We start from the raw sequence: 21,702 nt of genomic DNA, 5'->3' as shown, positions 1-21,702 counted from the left end.
AATGAGCTACCACTTTTATTATTTATTTGGACCTGTTCAATCCACTAAACTTCTCAGTTTTAAGTTTTCTGTGAAGATGCTGTACATGTTTGTATTTGTGCCATCTTTCCCCCAACACACAAGACCGCTTAAGCTACCAGTCGCGTTGGGTTTAAACCAGGAGCACTCACGGTCAGCAGTACATGGCAAACAGGAGATTCAAATTCTCACACCTCGCTAAGGAATTTAAGACTAGGTTTGCATCACTGATTGGGGCACCCACTGTAAGCAGGACTGGGAGGATAACTGCTGAAGTCCAGAATTGTGATTCACATGATGGCTGTGGGCTTGTGCAGTAGGTATTTGGACTGTACTTGTGCAAATGCCTAGAAGTGCAGGTGCCTTCACAGCAGCACATCTTGCACCTACCTCAGCCTGATCCTAATGCAGGAGCAAGACCACTGTTGGCCTTGCAGACACGGCAGGAGGCTGGGGACCCTCATCATGTGCATCTCTGGCAGGCGCCTTTTCAAGGCAGGGTGGGAAGAGACAGTAGATGGGAAAGGGACGGTTGTATCTAATTTTGGTATCATGGCCTTGAGTGGGAAACCTGGGCTCTGATCTAGAGTCCTGGATTGCTGCTGGATCTTATACAGGTGGTTGCTAGGTGGTTGAGAGTGGGGAGCAGAACCCACTGCAGGACTTCACCTGCAGCCACAGGCTTCAGCATTTGCTCTAGGACCAGGTTCCCTTTTTGCTCCGCGCTCTTCCCTACTGACTCTTAGGGGGGAGAAATGTCAACAGCTTCCCTGCTTCTCCCTTAGCATAGGGGAGGGAAAGGGAGCAAGATGGAAGGCTGGAGGTGAGGGGCTGAAGTACTAAGTTCTGCACTCCTTCACAGGGCAGAGGGAAGCAGGTGTCGTCTGTTCTCCTCTGTGCTGGTTTTGGCTGGGATAGAGTTAATTTTCTTCATAGTGGCTAGTACAGAGCTATGTTTTGGAATTGTGCTGAAAACAGTGTTGATAATATGGAGATGTTTTTGTTACTGCTGAGCAGTGCTTGCACAGAGCCAAGGCCTTTGCTGCTTCTCACCCCACCCCACCAGCGAGCAGGCTGGGGGTGCACAAGGAGTTGGGAGGGGACACAGCTGGGACAGCTGACCCCAGTTGGCCAAAGGGATATTCCATACCATGTGATGTCATGCTCAGCATATAAAACAGGGGGAAGAAGAAGATGGGGCAGGACATTTGGAGTGATGGGTTTGTCTTCCCAAGTAACCATTACGTGGGACGGAGCCCTGCTTTCCTGGGGATGGCTGAACACCTGCCTGCCCATGGGGAGTGGGGAATGAATTCCTGGTTTTGCTTTGCTTGTGTGTGTGGCGTTTGCTTTACCTGTTAAACTGTCTTTATCTCAACCCAAGAGTTTTCTCACCTTCCACTCTTCTGATTCTCTCCTCCATCCTGCCGGGGGGGGAGTGAGTGAGCAGCTGCGTGGGTTTTAGCTGCTGGCTGCAGTTAAACTACAACATCCTCTCTGTTGTGTTTTCAAAAGCAGGTAGAACCATAGCGGAACTGAGGAGCATCTGTTCCCTTGTGCGCAATGGAAATTGAGCAAGGCCACTTGATACTAGTTGGAGAGTCCCAGTGCAAAAAGAACATCACTCTGCTGTCATTTGTAAGAGTGACCCTTGATCAGTTCTTAGTAAAAAAAATTGTACGGAGGTCCTAACCAGGTCCCTGGAACCCAAATTGACAGGGATCGTAGAATGTATCATAGAATCATAGAATGTTTTTTTGTTGGAAGTGACCTCGAAGATGATCTAGTTCCAACCCCCCTGCCATGGATGCTTGCTTCTGAAGCTCTGGCCCAGTGTGGTGGCATTTCAGACACTGGCAAGAGCATCGTTTTCCTAGTGGGTGTATGTGGAGATAGGATTTTGGGTTAAGTTCCCCTCCTCTCCATGTGGCTATGGAATGCCTAGGAACTTAACAGATATTGCACCATGGCACCCATGTTCTTTACTGGTTCTACTCTTTCAGCTTATTTTCCTTGACAATTCTGCATGCAAACATTTGCTTCTTTTACATAGCACATTGGTTATTTATCTTTAACATACTCTTTTAATTTAAAGGTGTGGGTTTTGTCAAATTGTAATAACTGCTCTTGTCAGGGGGGGTGTCAAAGAATTCATAGCACCATGTGCTTTTACAGACCATTGTCCATCTCCTCTTAGTATTTCATTTACCATAAATGAGTAGAAACACGTTTGCCATGGTGTTGCTTTTGATTTGTTCTTCTTAAAGGAGAGAGGACAGTTATCTAGTTAAACTCGACAGAGCCTGAGGAACAGACTGGAAATTTCAAAGGGAAACCTGAGTACAAGCACTTTTGATGAATCAGTCGTGTACCAACACTGAAGCTGGCTGCTGTGAAAGCATTCCTATTTTTGTAAAACTAGTCTCAGTAGGAGCACTTTACCCCTCTCTTTTGTGCCCTGCTGCTAGGTTATTGAGTCTCTAGCTGAGGCTACTGATGAGTAAATGGATATGAAAATGGATAGATGTGTGCATCTTACATTTGGCCCTGAAAATCCATCCCATGCTAACTCACTTTTTTCCTGGACGTCAACGTGTGCCAGCTGCTGCATTCACCATGTAGTCAATACCCCCGCATTTACTCATATTTGGGACAGCCTTCCAGGGGCTCTGTGGCTGACGATTCTTCTTTTGGCTTCCGTGTTTGGAAGCACCAGGGTTGTATTTGCTGGGTGAGGAAGCACTTCTGCTCTTTCAAAAACAAAAAAGGATAAATCTCAGTTCAGCATGACTCCTATGGTAAAAGTGCCACAAATAAGGAGAACATCTAATCATTTGACTGCTTCATCATGAAAACAGTGAGGATGGCTCCGTGCTCCTCCAGCAATTGTGGAATACGCCACTCATAGAAATGCTTAAGGTGTGCTGTTGAACAATGAACGATGGTGCTAGATTGCAGCCCCTGTTCTATCCTGGCAAGGAGGCCAAGTCCGTGGCTCTGCCCTTCTGAAGAGTTCCCAAGAAAAGGCAAGAGTGTTGGCTCACATTTCTAAGAGTGGAAGGTGGGCACTAGATAACTTATATCCCTTGTGACCTCTACCTACCTCTCTCTCTCCTCTCAGTTCTAGCCTAGGTGCTCGCTCTTCACCATAACTGACCAGCTTTTATTTCTCCATCATGCAGCTGTGCAGTAATAGCATGAACACATATAAGAATTCACAGAATTAAAGATTAGAAGCCTTTAGCAGCCTTATGTAACTTTTTTTTTTTTTTTTTAAATACAAAGTGCCTGGCAAATTGAGCAGCCGTATTAAAGCAGAGTCAGATCCGTATCACTTTCACTGGAGTTTTGAATTTGTTCTATATTACCATCTTCACTCTTTCTTTCAAATTGGCTTATGACTAGCGTAAATGTATATTCTTTCCATTGTGCTAAAACACTGCAAGTACAATCAAAATTTAGTGTCCATATTTACCTTTTAATTTACTGTTATTTGTTAAGATGACTGTATCAAAAGCCGTGTATTTAATCTTGCCACTTTTATCAAAGGACTACCATTTGCAAGGGGAGATTTTTTTTTTCCGTATGAAACTGCAGTTCAATCAATAGTTTCAGTGGGCTTAGTAGATTACTAATAGGCTAAATATAATCTCTGGTGCCGCTGTCATTAGAATGGCCTCAGCCTTTTTAGACTGCTACTAAGTGTTTTGAAGAACAAGCACGTGTATACTTAGCAAGCAATACGCCCTCTGAGTTCAACTGATCATTAACGTAGGAAGGAACAACCCTCTCTGCAGCTTGGGGATGACAAATGGCACTCAGGAAGTTAGTGAGATACACATCCACTTTGACAGGCCACCCAGCCTTGTGCAAATGCTCTTGATTTATCAACAAAATAGCACAATCCTCATTTATTCTTCATCCCAAGACTGACACTCTTTATGCCAGGCAACAGGCAGAAATCTACTGATACGCAGCATCTCTCTTCAAGGTTTTCCAAGGCATCTGCCATCTTACCCAACAACTCATTACCTAATATATAGCATTTCTCACTCTCAAACACTTCACAAATGAGATCAGTTTCATTATCTCTGGAAGGCGAATTAAGGGGAGAAGAGGTATTTTGACTCATCCAGGATCAAGTTGAAGACCATGACCAAGCAGCAGCCAGAATCTAGCATTTTGTCTACTGGAATTTCCTTTCAGATGGGCAGCTTTTAGCATTGCCTACCAACCTTGGCTCCTGGTCTTGAGCTTGGAGAGGTGATTTCCTAAGAAAAGCCTGCAGTAAATTTCCCATTGTGCCCCACAATGGACATCTGAGCTACTCCAAAAAAATGGAAAAAACCTGGGTAACGTCTGTGGGCCCCACACAGCAATTTGGCTGCCACAAAGCTGGTGTATCAATCATTATGTGCAGACAGCATGGAGCTTGAGCTTGGAAACAGAATCACAGAATGGTAGGAATTGGAAGGGACCTCTGGAGATTATCTAGTCCAACCCCCCTGCTAAAGCAGGATCACCTAGAGCAGGTTGCACAGGATCGTGTCCAGGCAGGTTTTGAACATCTCCAGAGAAGGAGACTCCACAACCTCTCTGGGCAGCCTGTTCCAGTGCTTGGTCACCCTCAGAGTGAAGAAGTTTTTCCTCATATTCAGATGGAACTTCCTGTGTTCCAGTTTGTGCCCGTTGCCCCTTGTCTTGTCGCTGGACACCACTGAAAAGAGTCTGGCCCCATCCTCTTGACACTCGCCTTTTAGATATTTATTAGTATTGATAAGATCCCTGCCAGCCCCTGGCACGCTCAGCCTGGGGCGAACCCAAGTGGCCCTGGGGTGCAGCTAGTCACCACACAGGCAGCCGACATGTGGGTAAGAACTTGACCTCAGCTTCTGAGGATGGCAGCAACTGTCAGTGGCATCCACCTTCCCAGCTCTCTGGGCTGCCACATCTCAGACACCATGGTACACATGGCCAGGTGGGCAAGAGGCTTTTGTTAGGCAAAGAGTTTGTTACGACAGGATGCAGCTGCGGTGGTGTTCCACGAGCAGTGCCCAGAGAGCATGTGCGCGAGTTCCTCTGAGGTTCTTGTTGCTCTCTGCTCGTACCAGATATAACTTCCATATCTAATTGCTTTGTAGCAGTGCTTTAGAAGGGCTTTCTAGGGCCCTTTCAGCCAGTCATTGCCCTAGACCATAGAATGAGTGATTCCTTCTTTGCCAGTCAAGTCTGGTGTTTCTCTGACACTGCTGAATATGTCAAAAAACTCTAAGCAATCAGCTGAATGCCCATAAAACCTGTGACTTGATGATATCATGTCTTTTCCTCCTTCAGTCTACCTTTGCAATTGTGTCTTACAGAAATGTTTACAGTTTTTTAAAAATCACTTAGCAACGTGGCAAGTACATACTCAGTTATTTAAGCTTTTTTAAGGATAAACCATTATCTTTAGTCAGCCTAAGATTTGAGTCTGTATATCACCTGGTCTGTTACAACATAAGATGCTGAACAGCATTCTGTCGTGATGAGTGAAATATGCTTGGTACAACCTGCCTAGATACATAAATGACCTCAGCCACTGCAGTACGTGATTCATCACATCCAAGGAAAGTGCAATGGGATGTTCTTCCCATGGTGCAGGTAAGAACAGCAGAGGAACTGAGGCACAGGCAAATAAAGTGTCTTAGCCAGAATCACACAAAAGTTTTTTACAAAACTGAGGTTCAGACACTGGTGTCTCAGATCTCAAGCAAATATCCTGAAGATGGGAGACCTCACAGCATTGGACTCATGGTCTCATATTTCTTTAGACTCTTTATTCCATGCTGCTAAAGAAAATGATGGTTAGCACAAGGCTTCATACTGTGTCTGTCCTTTCTGTGACACTCTGCAGTTTGTTAGACATGATACTGTGTGGTTTACCCTGACAAAAACCCTTGCTGGGAATATATGTTGACATTGAGTAGTGGTATGTGGGACTGGAGAAAAACAAAATTCAGCCTCAGCCCTGAGTCTCGGGAACTTGAAACAGCTGGACCACAACTGCCATTATCTTGCTGCCAGAAACAGAATGCCTTATGAGGAAATGAGAACTTGAACGTGACTGCAAGTACCAAAACAGCTCTGGGAGATGCAGCAGTTGCTTGAAAGGGATGGTATGTAAAGGCTCTCTCATTTATAGAAATGTTGTTCCCCTCAGAGGAGATGTCAACTGATGGCCTCTGTCTCCTTACCAGTGTTCTGGGCTGCAAGTCTAGGGTGGCTTTTTTCTTCCTCTGTGGAGTGGGAGGTGATACAGGAGCAACTCTTCATCTTGAAAGCCCTTTGTCATTATCAATTTTTTTGAGCAACAGATCAGCATCTGGAAACAGGCAAGTATAAGATAAAACATGGCCATGCAACTGGATTGACAGTGGCCATGCAGATCTGGGTGCAAAGTGAACGGTTCCATGCTGGTACTTCAAATTCATAGACTTGGAAAAGGTTACTTCTTGAAGGATCAGTGGAGGAAAAGCGCCGCAGTCATTCTGTTACAGGCATTTGGCTGTAATGAGGCAGTAAATTCTGCTGTGCTTTGCCATCGTACATGCTGTCAAGGCTTTCTTTATTCACATGGTCAATAGAGACACGGGAGAACTTGTCAACAACTTTGGAGGCTTCTACAGAGAGCTGACTAGCAACAGGCAGCTCTGCTAGGTAAGATGCATTGGGAGTGCTGTTGTGAAAAGGATAGTAACAAGCATATAAGTTGTGCATTTTCACAAAATGTTTCCATTTTTATTCTTGGAAATTGGGAACATATCTGGTGCTAAGGCAAGCCGGTGTGAAAGGGACCACTCAGAGAGTTCCAGGTGGGTATTTGAGCTAAGTTGCACATTTCAGTATCTACTTCTTTTGTAATTTTTAACCAATATAGATTCCTCTTTTTTTTTTTCCACTCTCAGTGACTTTTCCCTTTGCTGTGTTATCAACAGTGCTGTCTTTTAATCTCTGGCAAACAAAATATCATTTAACAGAAACTGAGACATCGGTGAGTATCAGACCAGTGTGGATGACACTGGTGGATGTACATTGGTTTGCTCAACAGATTGGGCTAAAGAAGGGTGCTGTGCACTTGGCCATAGCTGCTGTCCTGAATGCTCTGTGGGCCAAGCAAAAGGGAAAGGTAACACACATGGGATCTTAATGTACGAGTGATCATTAATTCAGAGAGATTCCCTGCTCCTGCTTGCCCTCATTTGCACATCTGGTCTTGATTCTGCAGTAATTTATACATATGTTTAGCTTTAAAATATCAAATAAAGTACAGGCATCACTGAGTTCTTGGAGACTTTCACATGCTTAATTTTTGCAGGATGGAAAATTGCAGCAGCTGCACAGAGCTTAGTGGTGGAATTGGTCAGAACATTTCAGAGTCATTTTGTTGGAGCTCTGGCATTTCTCAAAGATTTTTTGCCTAGCCCTGCTTATTATGCCAGAGATGCTTCTCTGTGTGCCCTTCTCTTGATTTCATCTTTCTTACTTGGAGATTTTAATCTGAGATTTTAATCTTTTAGCCACTTGCCTACCGAATATGCTGTTGATCTGGGAGCCAAATCTTATATACTTAGCATGTCACTGGATATTAAAAATAACCTATTTAGTCAGTGATGTGAGCAGCCATAAAGGCAGCCTGGTTAGAAGGGAAATTACTGAACTAAAGATATTGTCTGCTCAAAAATACGGACAGAAAAAGCCTGGAACTGCAAGCCTGGGGACTGCAAGCCTGGGGACTAGCACTGTGAACTATAAAAAAACATCCTTGAAAAATGCAGTTGGCCTCTTTGAAGTGCAGCTGGGGTACCTAGAAACCAGAGACATCCACAGATACCACTGATAAGTGTGAAACAAGGCACTGTAATGACAATTTATCATCTGAGAAGGTGGAAAACAGTCTGAAAAAATAAAATTGCTCTGAAGGAACTGAAAACAGCATCATCTATTAGCTGTTACAAGTGAAAAATAGAAATTAACAGCATCTATTGGCTGCTCAAATGTCCTACTCCCTCTTATGTCTCTGTGATATAAAAAGGACTTCATTTTTATCCAAAATGGAGCCTCTCTCTTTATGTGAACTCCCCAGTTGAATCCCACACAAACTTTCTGTGAGCTCTTGGGCTGTCCCCAGGGACGCCTGGCTGAAAACAGTCTGTGACATGGATCATTTTGGAAGCAGGACTCTGCCTGCTGTCTTACTGGCTCAGTCTGTCCTCCCCTCTTCTGTGGAGGGACCGAAGGTCTGTCCTCCCCTCTTCTGGGGAACTGTTTGTTCCCCCCCTTTTGGGATGATTTGGCTTCTTCTGAAATCTGTCTAATTCACTTCATATCGATAGTATATATATTCATGTAAGTAATCTGTCATAAATATATCTGCTGTTACATTGTTCATAAATTTGCTTCATTAATGGTAAACTGTAGTAATCTGTAATAGTATATAGCTACTTGGCTGCTGCAGTTATTGATTGTACTACAATACTGATTGATGCTATTATTGATTGATAACATACTATTGATTGATACTATATTACTGATTGCTGATAGCAATTTGTAGTAGCTTAATATATATTCATTCATAGCCATTTTATTAATCATAGGTATGTTTGCTAGTGGTGACTTCTGTGGTAGTATACTTGCTTGTGGTGATTTTTGTGGTAATCTGTAATAAAGTAGAGAAATTTTAAACATGAAGCTTCCATGTCCTTGCATTTACAGAATCCTACAAACCCATGGTGGTGATCTCCACACCTGCAGGCCAGGTAACCCTTCAGGTCGTGACAGTCAGAAATTGGCCTTTTGCTCTGTGAGCTTAAAACCCTTGGTATGGTGCAGTCCTAGTCCAGAACTAGCCCTTATTTGTCCTGCGGGAGGACAAATAACACGTGGTACAATGCTGCTGTGGCCACATCCTGACAGGCACAGTTGGACATGCTTGATGTTTGCAGGTCTGCTGATTTAAGAGGAAAGAAACATCAAAAAGCTGTAGCTAGCATTAACTGGAGTCACCTGCTCATGTGCCAAGTGGCTGGGGACATGCCATCGTGCTACCCCAACTGTAAAGCTTGCAAGGGAGAGTGGGCTTGAGTCCCACCAGTTCAGGCCTGCCAGCATCCACTCTTCGCTTCACTTCTGCTCTGTTGGACTAAGGCTTCATGTATCATTGCTTGCAAAAGTAATCCACTACCTTCAGCTTGCTGAAGTCTGAGAGTCCCGAAAAGTCCATACAGTCCCAAAAAGAGGCTCATCAAAAAATTCAGAAAGAGACATCTTATATGTCAAAAGAGTAGTTTGTATGATGGTGGTTTCCAGTAAGGGAGGGGGCTGGAGGGAAGGTCACCATGTCAGATAGCTGGTATGTGGTGTGGTTTTTTTTCCCTTTTTTAATAATCACCCTATGATATTGCTTCCATAATGAAAGCAGCTTAAGAAGGATACACCGTCCTTAATGATTTTCAGGGGAAAGTGACAGATGTTCTTGCTTCGGGTTGAGAACCACATTGCTTTGGTGTCAGTAATTAATCTTGTGTGCTAAATGTAAACATGCTTGCACTTTGTAACACTTCCTCATAAAGAAAAAAGCATCTGCATGTTAACTCTTTTATGGCATACATGTGGTTACAGTTATTTAATTTATTTTGTTTTCTAGTTTCTGTGGAAGTTACTAGTCGACATCGTAAGGAAATCTTCTTATATTTCCAGTCCAAAGGCAACTAGGACCTATTGGTTTTAACTGTATTAGAAGAGTACGTGTTTTAGTTGGTGCCCAACTAAAATGGTCTTACAGCTCATTTCAGACAGAAGCTCTTTCCTTGGCAATGGATGTTACTTTCTGCTCAGAGATGTCTTTGCCTCCCAACATACCATCTCCTCACGCAGAGATGCAAACTAGCCCCTCTTCTGGGGAAGCTGTACAGCTTATCTCGTCCAGCTTTAGCGTCAGAGCTGGCAGTGGGAACTGATGCCTACTGCTAATAGGGAGCCGTGTACTTAAAGATTGTGCTTTAATCTGTAGGTCTTTGTTTATGATTTGGCCAAGGAGTTGTTTTTCTTTAAGTCTGGATACTTGGGGGTTTGTTTTAATATTTTTTTTTTAATTGCGAGGGGCTTTTTCCCAAAAATAACTCCTTACTGAAAACTAAAAACTCAGCAATTGAACTGTATATGCTACCATTGTCTGCTAGCAAATGCTTGGACTTCATGTGTTGATCTCTTTGCTGAAGTGATCAGTCATTTTGAGGGAATTATGTTCAGTATTAAGATCTAAAAGAGCCTGTTCTAAAATAACCTGGTTTTTCCTTTTCTGAGAGCAGGAGGTGTGACAACAGGGGTGCTTCTCTGTCTTAATTTGACAGCTGAAAAGTGTGACTTGTCTTTCCTGTTTAATGTTTTACTCCTGCTTGGATAGAGTTTAAAAGGAAGCTGAAAAGGGTTTATTATCAACTACTCACAGCCATGAAATTAGGCACACACTTGCACATTTGGCAGTGCAACACAGGCTGATGAGGTGGTTTGGGGGGGGGGGGAACGTTTAGATCTGCTGTCTCAACTCCCTGCTTGCTTCAGAGAAATAGGGAAGAGATTGACAGCCATTCCTTAAGTGACTAACATTACTTAATCTTTTTTTCATCGTACTGTTTTATTATGCTAGGCTTTTTTTATTTTATATGTCATCCTTGAATCAGGTTGCCAAACAATTGCTATTCTGCATGGATTTAAGATATATTACTGATGTGCTATCAGATGAAGAACCTTATGGTAAGTCATCTTTTCTTCAAAGCTGGACTTTGGTACCCTCCATCTTACTAACCCTTGAGTTGTCTCATCAGTTTTGGTGGGAGTACCTCACTCAGGAATACACCACCAGCCTGTAAGACTAAGACAGGCTGGAGGGACAATCGTAGTGATGAAATCTGGAGGGTGAGAAGTTGTTGTTCCGTGTAATTTCATATTTATGCTTGTTCCCCTCCAGAAATCTCCAAAATGGCCTGCTGGGGAAAAAAGAAAGAGGTGAGCTTAAACAGATTGTCGTGGTTTTACCCCAGCAGGCAGCTGAGCACCACGCAGCCACTTGCTCACTCCCCCCTGGCAGGATGGGGGAGAGAATTGGAAGAGTGAAAGTGAGAACACTCATGGGTTGAGATAAAAACAGTTTAATAGGACAAATAAAAAAAAGGATAATAATAAAAATTATTATAATGATGATAATAATAACAACAACAACAACAAAACAAGTGATGAACACCACAATTTCTCACCACTTGAAGTTGATGCTGCGCAAGACCCCCAGCTGCCAATGGAACATGACGTCATATGGTATGGAATATCTCTTTGGTCACTTTGAGTCAGCTGTTCCCCGCCTTCTCGTTGGCAGGGCAGTATGAAGGCTGAAAAGCCCTTGACTGCTTGGCAACAATTAAAAACATCAGTGTGTTATCAACATTATTCTTATCCTAAATCCAAAACACAGCACTCTACCAGCTGCCAGAAAGAAAATTAACTCTATCCCTGCCAAAACCTGTACCTGATGAAAACCATTACTCTGCACCTCTTAGCGAACAGGAAGGGGACTATGTGAGATGAAGTTTGCTCGCGTCTTTTCACATGTTCCAGGAGTGCAAAATCAGCGCTACATTGGTGACTTTTTGCCATATAATGCTTTGTGTTGGGTTAGCAAGGAGATTGTGCTGTTCTCTGCTTCTTCCGAGGATTTATCTGGTTTGCAGTTCTCTTGCAATGAAATAGCTAGGGAGAAGAGGGAAGGGCTTATTCAGCAAAATTGATCTATTTAATTAAAATTATGGCTTTCAAAGAAAAAAAAAAGTCAGAACACCTCCAATCCTTCCATTTCCCCAAAAAACATTCTTTGATGCACTCTTTAACAAAATAATCCTCTGTTGACTAAAACACAGCCTGACTTGAAACCATCCTTATCTGCTCCAGAATAGCAAATGCTGAAGCAGGAATATCTGGTTTATACAAGATCCTGTGCCTGGCTGGGCTACTCAGACCAGCAGTTAAAACAGGTTTGAATGTTCAATCTTATAATACTAAGTTGTTAAATGGTATGTGAAGTGGGCAAATCCTAACAGATGATGATAAATCCTCACTGCTTGCTCCTAAGCACTTAGAAGTTTTGCTGGACTGAGTGAAAATGTAACATTGCAGATCCATTTGGGGAGGTAAAAAAGCAGGCCCAATGCCATTTAAGTAATTTTCCTGGTAAGGCAGAGTGTTCCAGTCCTGTCTATGATCAAGGATATACCCAAGGAACATGAGTATTGAGAACAAAGTATTAAGGTAGAAACTGAAGTCTCTTTATGTTGGTATATTGTGTATAACAGCAAGTTTGCATGGCTGCAGCTGTGTTGGTTAAAACAAGGAGCTTATGCACATAGGGATACTCAGGAGAGTGATATGAATTAACCAGAAGTGTGATCATTAAGAATGTTAATGAAAACACACAAAATCTGTGCTTGAATAGCTATGTACAGAAACACAGGGTCCTTAACCTGCAGTAACTTCATAGATGAAAAACAGGGATGTGTCCTTCACAAGCAACATGAACCTCAAGAGTCTGATAATTGTTGGTTTCTTCTAGAACTCCTGGTTGTCTTGACTTTGAGGGATACTCTGAAACTGTCAGCAGCAGAGGGCCCTTAGCTTCCTTTGTAAAGCAGCATCCTTAGTGCCAGACAGAATGGCATGTGCTTGACTTTCTGTGAAATATTGCAAAAGCTTTGGACAGTTTATTGGTGTCAGATTTAGTTAATACAGCTGGGATTTATCTTCTGAGAAGCATACACCCTGGTATATATAGAAATAGTGTTGCTGAGTCATGGGATGTTCATACCTGGATTAGAAAAATTTATCACATGTTACAGTTAGCTGGGTTGAGGAGTTAGGTTCAGCTGGATGTTATTCATATATTGGATCTCATTTTCTCATGGTTTTCTGCTACCTCCTAGGAAGAAATAAAAAGCTTATTCTTATTCTGAAAATGTGTAAATTAATATTATTCTAGATGCAGTGTGGTAGAGTTATTTGGAGATGTATAATTGATGTAACTTTGCATGCAGCTACACACATAGACCTTGAGAGAAGGCTGGACAACGTCTAGTAAACACTTGTACTGAGTGTTATTCTTCTGTGTTTTATGCTTTGAATAGATGGACTAGACCTAGTCCAGGTCTAGGTCTTCCAGGTCTGTCATATGGGCAGTGATGACTTTGCTTCTGTATCTCTCTCCAACACTTCCCCCTTCTACTACTGCATAATGCTGCATTGCAGGAAAACAGTAATGGTATGGCAAAGCTGAGGGCTGATCGCAAATGAAGATAAACACATTTCCATTGATTTATGAAAAAAACATTGCTGTTTTATTTTCGGAGTAGGATGAAGGTTACTCACAAGGGAAGAAAAGTAATAACAAAGTTCTTTCTCTAAGACAGTGATGCTGAAATTGTAAATTCTGGTTTATGGATTCCAGTTTACTGGTGCATTAATCATTCAGAAGTGATCTATATCTTGTTCCAAATATGCATCTAGGCTCAAAGTAAAGGTGGGTGCAGATCTTCAGGATATTTGTAGATACAGATTTATATGAGAAATAATTGCCCCAGAAAACATAATGGTGAGTATCAGTTTTTGCTATTATACTATGTTATTTTCTATTTAAAACCATTAGATGAAATATCTCTCATTATATACATTACTTGACAAATATTTTTTCTTCCTTCTTCAAATCCTGAATAATGATGGCCAAAAAAAATGTTTATATATATCAACAAAGAGCAGTATTGGACATGACCAAAGTAGATGTATTACTAAGAATTTTATCCCATATGGATTGAGAGCAGCCCTGCGGAGAAGGACTTGCGGGTGTTGGTTGATGAAAAGGTCAACATGACCTGGCAATGTGCACTCGCAGCATAAAAAGCCATCCGTATCCTGGGCTGTATCAAAACCAGCATAGCCAGCAGGTTGAGGGAGGTGATCCTGCCCCTCTACTCCACTCTCGTGAGACCCCACCTGGAGTACTGCGTCCAGCTCTGGGGTCCTCAGTAGAAGAAAGACATGGAGCTGTTGGAGTGAGCCAAGAGGAGGGCCACCAGATGATCAGAGGGCTGGAGCACCTCTCCTATGAGGACAGGCTGAGAGAGTTGGGGTTGTTCAGCCTGGAGAAGAGAAGGGTCTGGAGAGACCTTATAGCAGCCTTCCAGTACCTAAAGGAGGCCTACAGGAAAGATGGAGAGGGACTGTTTACAAGGGCATGGAGTGACAGGTCAAGGGGTAATGGCTTTAAGCTGAAGGAGGGTCAATTTAGATTAGATGTTAGAAAGAAATTCTTTATTGTGAGGGTGGTGAGGTACTGGAACAGGTTGCCCAGAGAAGTTGTGGAGGCCCCATCCCTGGAAGTGTTCAAGGCCAGGCTGGATGGGGCTTGGGGCAACCTGGTCTAGTGGAGGGTGTCCCTGCCCATGGCAGGGGGGTTGGAAATAGATGATCTTTAAGGTCCCTTCCAACCCAAACCATACTGTGATTCTATGATTCTGTGCCAGAACTTCCATTCAAGCCTGGGGAGAACTCCAGTTCCAGGATTGTCTTCTAGAAAATATGAAGTGCCTTTTATATCCAGGGAGGCTTCCAGAGGAAAGCCTGTTAGTATTTTTTCACTGATGTTTGGCCAAAAATAAACTAGAAAAGAAGTTTTGAAACTAAAATATTTAAATGAAAAGGAATAATGAGATGAAGACACACATTTTGATTTGGAAATGTTACTCTGTTGACTGCTATGGGCTGGATTCTTTGCCCCACGTTCTCTGACACACCACAGCTGCTGACCTACTGCAGTGCAGCATGGAGCTTTCACGGGATGCCATGTATCATGAAATGCCATGTGAATACAGGATGGCAAGAACCTGAAGAGGAACTGTGCTGTCATTCTCAGATGTTTCACTTTTTGTAGGGAGAAAAAAAATCTCCCTTGTGTGGGAGAGAAGTGCTGATGGAGAAACTCATCTTACTTAAACTACTGCATTTTTTTGGTCATTTTCTGCTGAAAATTTCAGGAGGCCATATCCATGTTTTAGGGTGCTTTAGTCAAGTGTATGTTGCCAAGATATACTCATTCCCACAGAATACTCTGCTCTGCTTCCTACAGCTCCCGACCTGCTTGGTTCAAACCTAGTCTGCATATTGCTATAGTCATTGCAACTCAGTGCAAGTGTGACCAAAAATACAATATAGACAGAATGGCAATTCCAGCTTTTCATTTCCTTTCTACTTCCTGAATTTCTACCACTTCATATCAATTTTACAGCTCTTTTTATGAGAATTTGACAGGGGAAAAAAAAAAAGAATAGAATCCTCCAGTGTATTTGATTCTTATTTTCCTTATCCCCAGATGCTGGATGCAAACCAACAACAGGAAATAAAGGAAGCAATAGAGTGGGTCACTAAAACAGGTGAGTTTAAGCCCTTGTGGATTAAGGAGCCAACTTTTCCAGATGGGACATGCAAGCATTTCAAAAGTTGGAGAGTTAATTTTTTTTATTTCAGTAATAATACAGTGACTGCAGTAGTGTAATGTTGATACTGTTCTTTCACGTATTCAGAGTACAGGTTGAACTTGTTATTCAGACTACTATTATTAAATGTATTTGCTACTGGACCCTGACACACATTCTGCACCTGTATTCCCTTAAGCTTAAAGAAATACTTTGTTTCTAAAAAAAACCCAAAACATAAAAGGACTGTAATGCCTGCATGAGGAAGGCAGACAACATTTAGTATGAAATGTGAATGGACTTTTTAAAAAAATGTATGGTTTCCAATGAAATTGGAAGTCTGGTTCAGAATTTCTGCTCCCAACATGCTATACTTAGCAGCACTGTAAAAACTCCAGATGTACAGTATGTGCATTTCTTTACTGCTTCACACACCCTGCTATATAATTCCTTACATTGCTTGTGGAGCAGAGAAAGCAGAAAAAAATCAATGGAAAGTTTTATAACGTGTTATATTTTCTGTAAAACAAATAGAAAACAGTATGCTGAATCAACTGTTATTCCATCCTTTATGCTACTGAGTAACTCCATTGGGAATTAAAAACCAGAAGCAAATCGTGAATGTTTATTTCCTTGCAGGCCTTAGCACTGCTAGGAGTTGGTGTGGCAACCAGAGAACATGTGAGTATATGTGTAAGTGCTTTGGGCTTTTTCCTAATTACTACTGTTTAATGTAGCTACTGCATAACCTTTGGAGCTGGCGCCAAAACTCCTTTCCATTTCTCACTCAAATACTACAGCTGACAATTACTTGGTATCTATTTCAGCTACTCCCTACCAAGGTTGCCTCCCTTCACCGTATCTCCCTGGTTCATTCTTCCCACACAAGATTTCTGTGAACAACCTGGAAATATCTGATTTTTAAAAATTATTATTACAAGAGTAACTGCTAAAATTTCATATTCTCACATCAGTGAGAAATATGAAAGAATGCATCCATGATCATGATTGCCCATATGGAAGGTAGAGAAGCAAGGTACAAAGAATAAGTCCATGCTGCTTCGTGGAGCACACTGCAGCTCCATGAGACAACTTGGATAACATCTGTGCAGAACAATGTAGGCTGGAGAGCTGCAGGGCTACTGAAGCTGATAGCCCCTGTAGCCCAAGGGTAATTATCACAGCTCCCATTTTGCTCAGTGGGTCTGATGCTTAAGTGAGTGTTTTGCTCAGCACAGCAGTGCACATGTAGACATGGCCTTGCAGCAGCTATATAAAGGAGTGGGTTTCAGAGTGGAGAGGTTTGTGGCGCCTCATCTTGTATCATCAACTCTATTTGTGCTGCACTAACTCAACTGTAAAGATCAAAAATCCCAGAAAATCATGCTGTTAGCAAGCTGTAGTTCATCCTCTCAGTGGCACCAGCAGCACTGCCAGGGTGCAGGGAGGGCTGGGAAGCCAGGAGCCGATACCACGGTTGGCAGGGCAGGTCTGGGGGTGGCAGCCAGGGTCAGCTGAGAAGGTTGCCAGAAGAGGTCATGGTGAGGAGACAGCCCTGAGGGCAGGGTCTGGCCCAGTGACAGGGACCAGTGTCAAACACTGCACAGTGACTGCCAGCCAGTGATGAAGTCAGACCCAGGTCGAGCCTGGCCATCCCCAAGGACAGCCTGAGAAAACTGGCAGGGTGCCACAGGGGCCAGCTGCTCCCAGGGGACCGGGAGCTGCGGGGGGTCCCCATGGGGGCAGCAGGGCAGAGGCCCCCCAGCCAGGCCCGTCCCTGTCCAGCCAGGGGCAGGGTTGGTGGAGGACAGTGGGGTATCCCCAGCCCCAAGCACTGGGACCTCCTGGGGACAAGGACAGGGCTAGGCTGAGGCCAGGCCAGGCCAGCAGTGTGAGTGGGGCTCAGGACCAGGCCTGGTGAGGGGAACCGAGGTCAGACACGGCCCCGGGTGTGTGCGGGCAGGGCCATGGCAGAGTAGGGCCACGGTCGTGGGGCCAGGCCAGGGTGTTGGTCCATGGCCAGACACATCCATAGCCGTACCACAGCTGGAAGCGGGTACACCTGCAATGCAGCCCAGGCAGAAACTAAGGCCCATGGGCAGAGGGTGTGGGCTCCAGGTCAGGCTGAGGCCCGTCAGTGCCCTTGGTGCCCTGTCTGGCCTTAGAAGGAATTTGGCTGGTATGTATGCGGCTATTTTGTAAAGTTGAAACCTTTCCTTTGCCCCAAGGAAACTCATTGCTAGCACTAGTAGTATGTCACTGCCATCATCTATATTTAAATACTTTTCACGTGAAATATTTTCAATGAGTCCAAAGACCAGAACTAATTCCTGGATATAAGGAGCAAGGTGTCAATAGACAGGCTGGTACCTTTTAGAATACCAGTCTCCAACCTAAAGTAATTTGTTTTTTATTGCACCCATCTTTTTGCCAAGTCTTGACACCAAATCTACAGAGCCAAACAATGTGAATTAACAAATTCTCGTTTCTCTGCAGCAACTGGAGACAACAGTGACTGGATTAGCATAGTTTTTCTGCTGCCAGTTTCTCATGCCAAGCCCTGCAATCAACATATTTCATTGTGCTTCTCGCTCTCAGCTGCCGTCTACCAGTAGATAGGGCACTTTTAATTTGGGGAGGGGAGTGTTTTATAATTAGGATGAGTTTGAATTACCCATTAGTACAGCCTTGCTTTACAAAGTAAAGGGCAGTCCTGAATACTGCCTTTACTTGATGGTTTGTATAACCTTTTTCTTCTTTTCACTATAACATCTGAGAACAACATAAGAATTTAATGTATTTACCCACAGAATTCCCCTGCGAATAACGCGAGTACTATTATCTGTACTACAAACATGGGAAATTAATATGAGGCCTGAACTGACTGAACAACTTAGCCAAGCTCCAGACAGGAAATCTGTAGCACAGCTAGAAATTGAATCATGACTCTTATCCAAGCGTATCTTGTCTACAAGGCCATCTCTCATCTGGCTGGACTGGTCTCCAGAAGAAGGAACGATTTCCTACAGCAAAGTCACTGCAATATTCACTTTAGCTGTCTCAGAATGGGAATAGCTGCTCATTCACATAGGCAAACACATCCCAAAGCTGTGCAGTCCTGAGCATGCTGAAGTGGGACTAAGACAGTCCTGTCCCCAGTGTACCCCAAGTCCCTGCCCGGGGACATGGTTAGGTGACCAGAGGGGTGTGACTTGGCTCCTAAAGGAGCCTAAATTCTAATAAGATTTTGAGGCAGTCTCTGAGGTAATTATCTGGCAGAGCTGCCCAATCAGTTCGTGTGAGCATTACATAATCGTTTCACTACAAATTCAGCAACCGCCGCATAGGTTCAGCCCCCGTCCTTGTCCTGCAAGAGCCATTTTCACTTCGCATTTTCACTTCACTTATGTGCTTCAACATCCAGTTAAGGGGCAGTAATTTCCAAACTCACTCCAGCACAACTATGCCCTTTGGCACACAGTGGGTTTTTTCCAGTGTACCTCAGTTCATTGGGTCAGGTCTAGTGCTCTTAACATTACAAGTATAAGCTGATTATTTTTAATATTGGCAACATTCTTGAACTTCACTTCATCCAAATTCTCATGTGATCTCTCATTTAAATAGAGTAATTAAAATAATTTGGATTTATTGAGACACACAGGAGGGACACTGTACAAATGTTTTGATATGAGTTGCCAGCAGCTGTTGTAATATGTTAATTTGCGATACTCCAGGTCTTAACTTTTTTTTTTTCCCTTACACTGCCACAACAGAGTGATATTTAAACAGCTTCTACCAGCTAAGGCCTTGAGTTACCTCCAAATTGACAGCTGCAGGCTGGGAAGTGTGAATGAACACTTGTCTGTGTTGCTGATGGCCAAAATGTTCCAGAGTGAGGCTCTGCAAAATGCAGCAGGAATGAGAAAATCTTTCTCTCCCTCCCCTCCCAGCTAGTCTGATTAGTTTCTTCAGCTGTCATGCTTGTGATTGCTGAGCATAAGCTTGCATGCACTGCTGGAAATGTCTTTGTTTCATGTAGGGCTCCACCAAAGGACTTTTCATGTCTTTGTACTGGGCACTGTCTTTTTCTACTATGGACTTGGAGGTCTCTGTGAATCAGTCCAGCAGTTGATAGTATTTGATTATATCCCAGTGTCTGGAAGCCTTGAAAGCAGGTTAGTTGTTACACAAAATACTCCAGTAGCAATTGACTATGGTGATTGTTCTGTTTTTTTCTTAAAAAAGATGTTGCTACATGTTGGTCACAGCATGCATTTGTCTTGCTACCCTACAAGCCCACTTACCTGTGGGCTACAAAGGGAAGTTAGAAGTGTGGCTTAAACTTCAAGCAGATGAAAGTGAACAGTTCATTGTTTTGCTAAAGGTACTTGAAACCTGGGCTGTATTCCATCTTCAGACACTTCACAGATCCCAGTCACTATGGTGGCAAACTCACCGAGTTGGACTAATTAACAGACTATTCATTTTGATCACTGATCAGATAGGTGCTTGTCTCCAAATTCAGAAACACTTTCTTCTTTTCTGACCCCTCATCTATCATGACCAGATGATAACCAATATTCTTTCTGGTATTGCAGCAAGGCCAATTTTGCAACATATCAAAACACGTCAGAAATAATGTAGGTTATGAAAGCTTGTCTTAAGGTAGAACATAGAGGGAGATACTACTTGACCAAGGCGGTAAGAAATTTCTTCGCTGTCTCCAAGTTGATTGAATTGCCCTTGGAAAGTGGGAAAATGACGAAAGGATGCATTCGGAGGAGGAATGACAGAAGACAGGAAACTCTTCAAGGCCAAATTGTGAGGCAGAATGAGTGTAGCAGTCAGCAAGGCAAATGGCAAGGACTCAGAAATGCTGTGGATATGCAGAGCTGGCAAGGAACCGACTTTTAATGCCACCTGTACAGCTCTTTAAGTCATCAGCTGGGGAGTGTGAGGCACAGGGAACTGCTGGGACAGCTTAGTCATCAGGAAGCAACTCCAGGAATAATGCCCCCTTCTCTCAGCAGGCCTATGGGTTCCTCTCATAGGTTCCCAAAAGTATCTAACGATGTCCTGTGTTTTGTCTAAAATTCTGCTCTGAATATAGCCTGCAGTCATACTAGTCATCTTCACAGCAATGAACAGTCTTCGTATTCTGCAAATCGAAATTCCTTGAGTACCTCCTGTTTAAGTCTATATATTCAAGTTCTTTTGCATATTCATATTTTTTGCTTGAAATCATAGAAGTCTCATACACTTTAGTTTAAAACGTGTTTTTTCACTTTTATAACATTAAAGTCTGCTGTGTTGTGTCTGCTTTTTACATCTTTCTGATCTTTCGAGCAGCATAAACCTTCTTGGACTTCAAGATACAAGCTTCATTTCAACAACTGCCATTGGTAGTAAAAAAAACAACAGTGAAGTTGTAATTAATTCCTATACTGAAAAGCAGTAGCTGTTCCAGAGCTATATATATACACTGGTCTGTTTAAGCCTGCTACGTATGTCCATACACCTATGTGAGAATAAACCATTTCTCATGTTTCATAAAGGTAATACTTCAAGGGGTGTTTAAAATTTTCCTTCTGATTGGACTAACTCCTCTTGAATTTATGAAAGGAAGTAAATGATTCCCATTCTAAATCCTTCTCTTGGCTGGGTATTCATGTCCTGGTTAACTTCACTGAGACTGCTAATTCCCACTAGTCAAGCCCTGAGGCGAACATTTTGTTTCACATCCTCTCTGGCTACACATGCTAAAATGCCGGGCAGATTCCACCTCATCCGACATGTTACACAGTAGTCTCCAGCAGAAGGAACCTAACTTGCTAAGTGTAGGCAGAACTGTTAAGTGAATTTGCAACCTGAACTGCTTTCTCATACTTTAGAGGAGTGTAAATACACTCAAGAACCTTTAACTTATAAAAGTATGCATGCGGTGAGGAGTTGCTGACAACCTGCAGCTAGGAGGTATCATTAATGTGGATGACACCTGGAATATTCAAACTATGTCACTTGAAAATGTAAGAGTAGTAGAGCTGCAATGAAATCTATGAGGAGCATGTGACATGGCCTTCAGGTCTACTAACAAGAATACCGCTATCTGTGAGTTCAATAATTTGAAAGAAGGTAAGACCCA

General features: G+C 42.9%; 1 protein-coding gene across 1 annotated transcript; it reads left to right on the top strand.

Moving 5' to 3' along the window:
- Positions 1-12,002: 12,002 nt before the first annotated feature.
- On the top strand, positions 12,003-19,514 carry ENOSF1 (enolase superfamily member 1). Its single transcript, XM_010306042.2, is given in 7 exon segments — positions 12,003-12,077; positions 13,131-13,165; positions 13,600-13,684; positions 15,458-15,561; positions 15,563-15,584; positions 16,200-16,239; positions 19,321-19,514. Coding segments are annotated over 7 exon segments (555 nt in total).
- Positions 19,515-21,702: the final 2,188 nt, after the last annotated feature.

The sequence above is a fragment of the Balearica regulorum genome, chromosome 2 (genome assembly GCF_011004875.1).
Source record: "Balearica regulorum gibbericeps isolate bBalReg1 chromosome 2, bBalReg1.pri, whole genome shotgun sequence".
Lineage (NCBI taxonomy): Eukaryota > Metazoa > Chordata > Aves > Gruiformes > Gruidae > Balearica > Balearica regulorum.
Note: the sequence above shows the minus strand (reverse complement) of the source record. Positions and strands in the feature narration are given on the sequence as shown.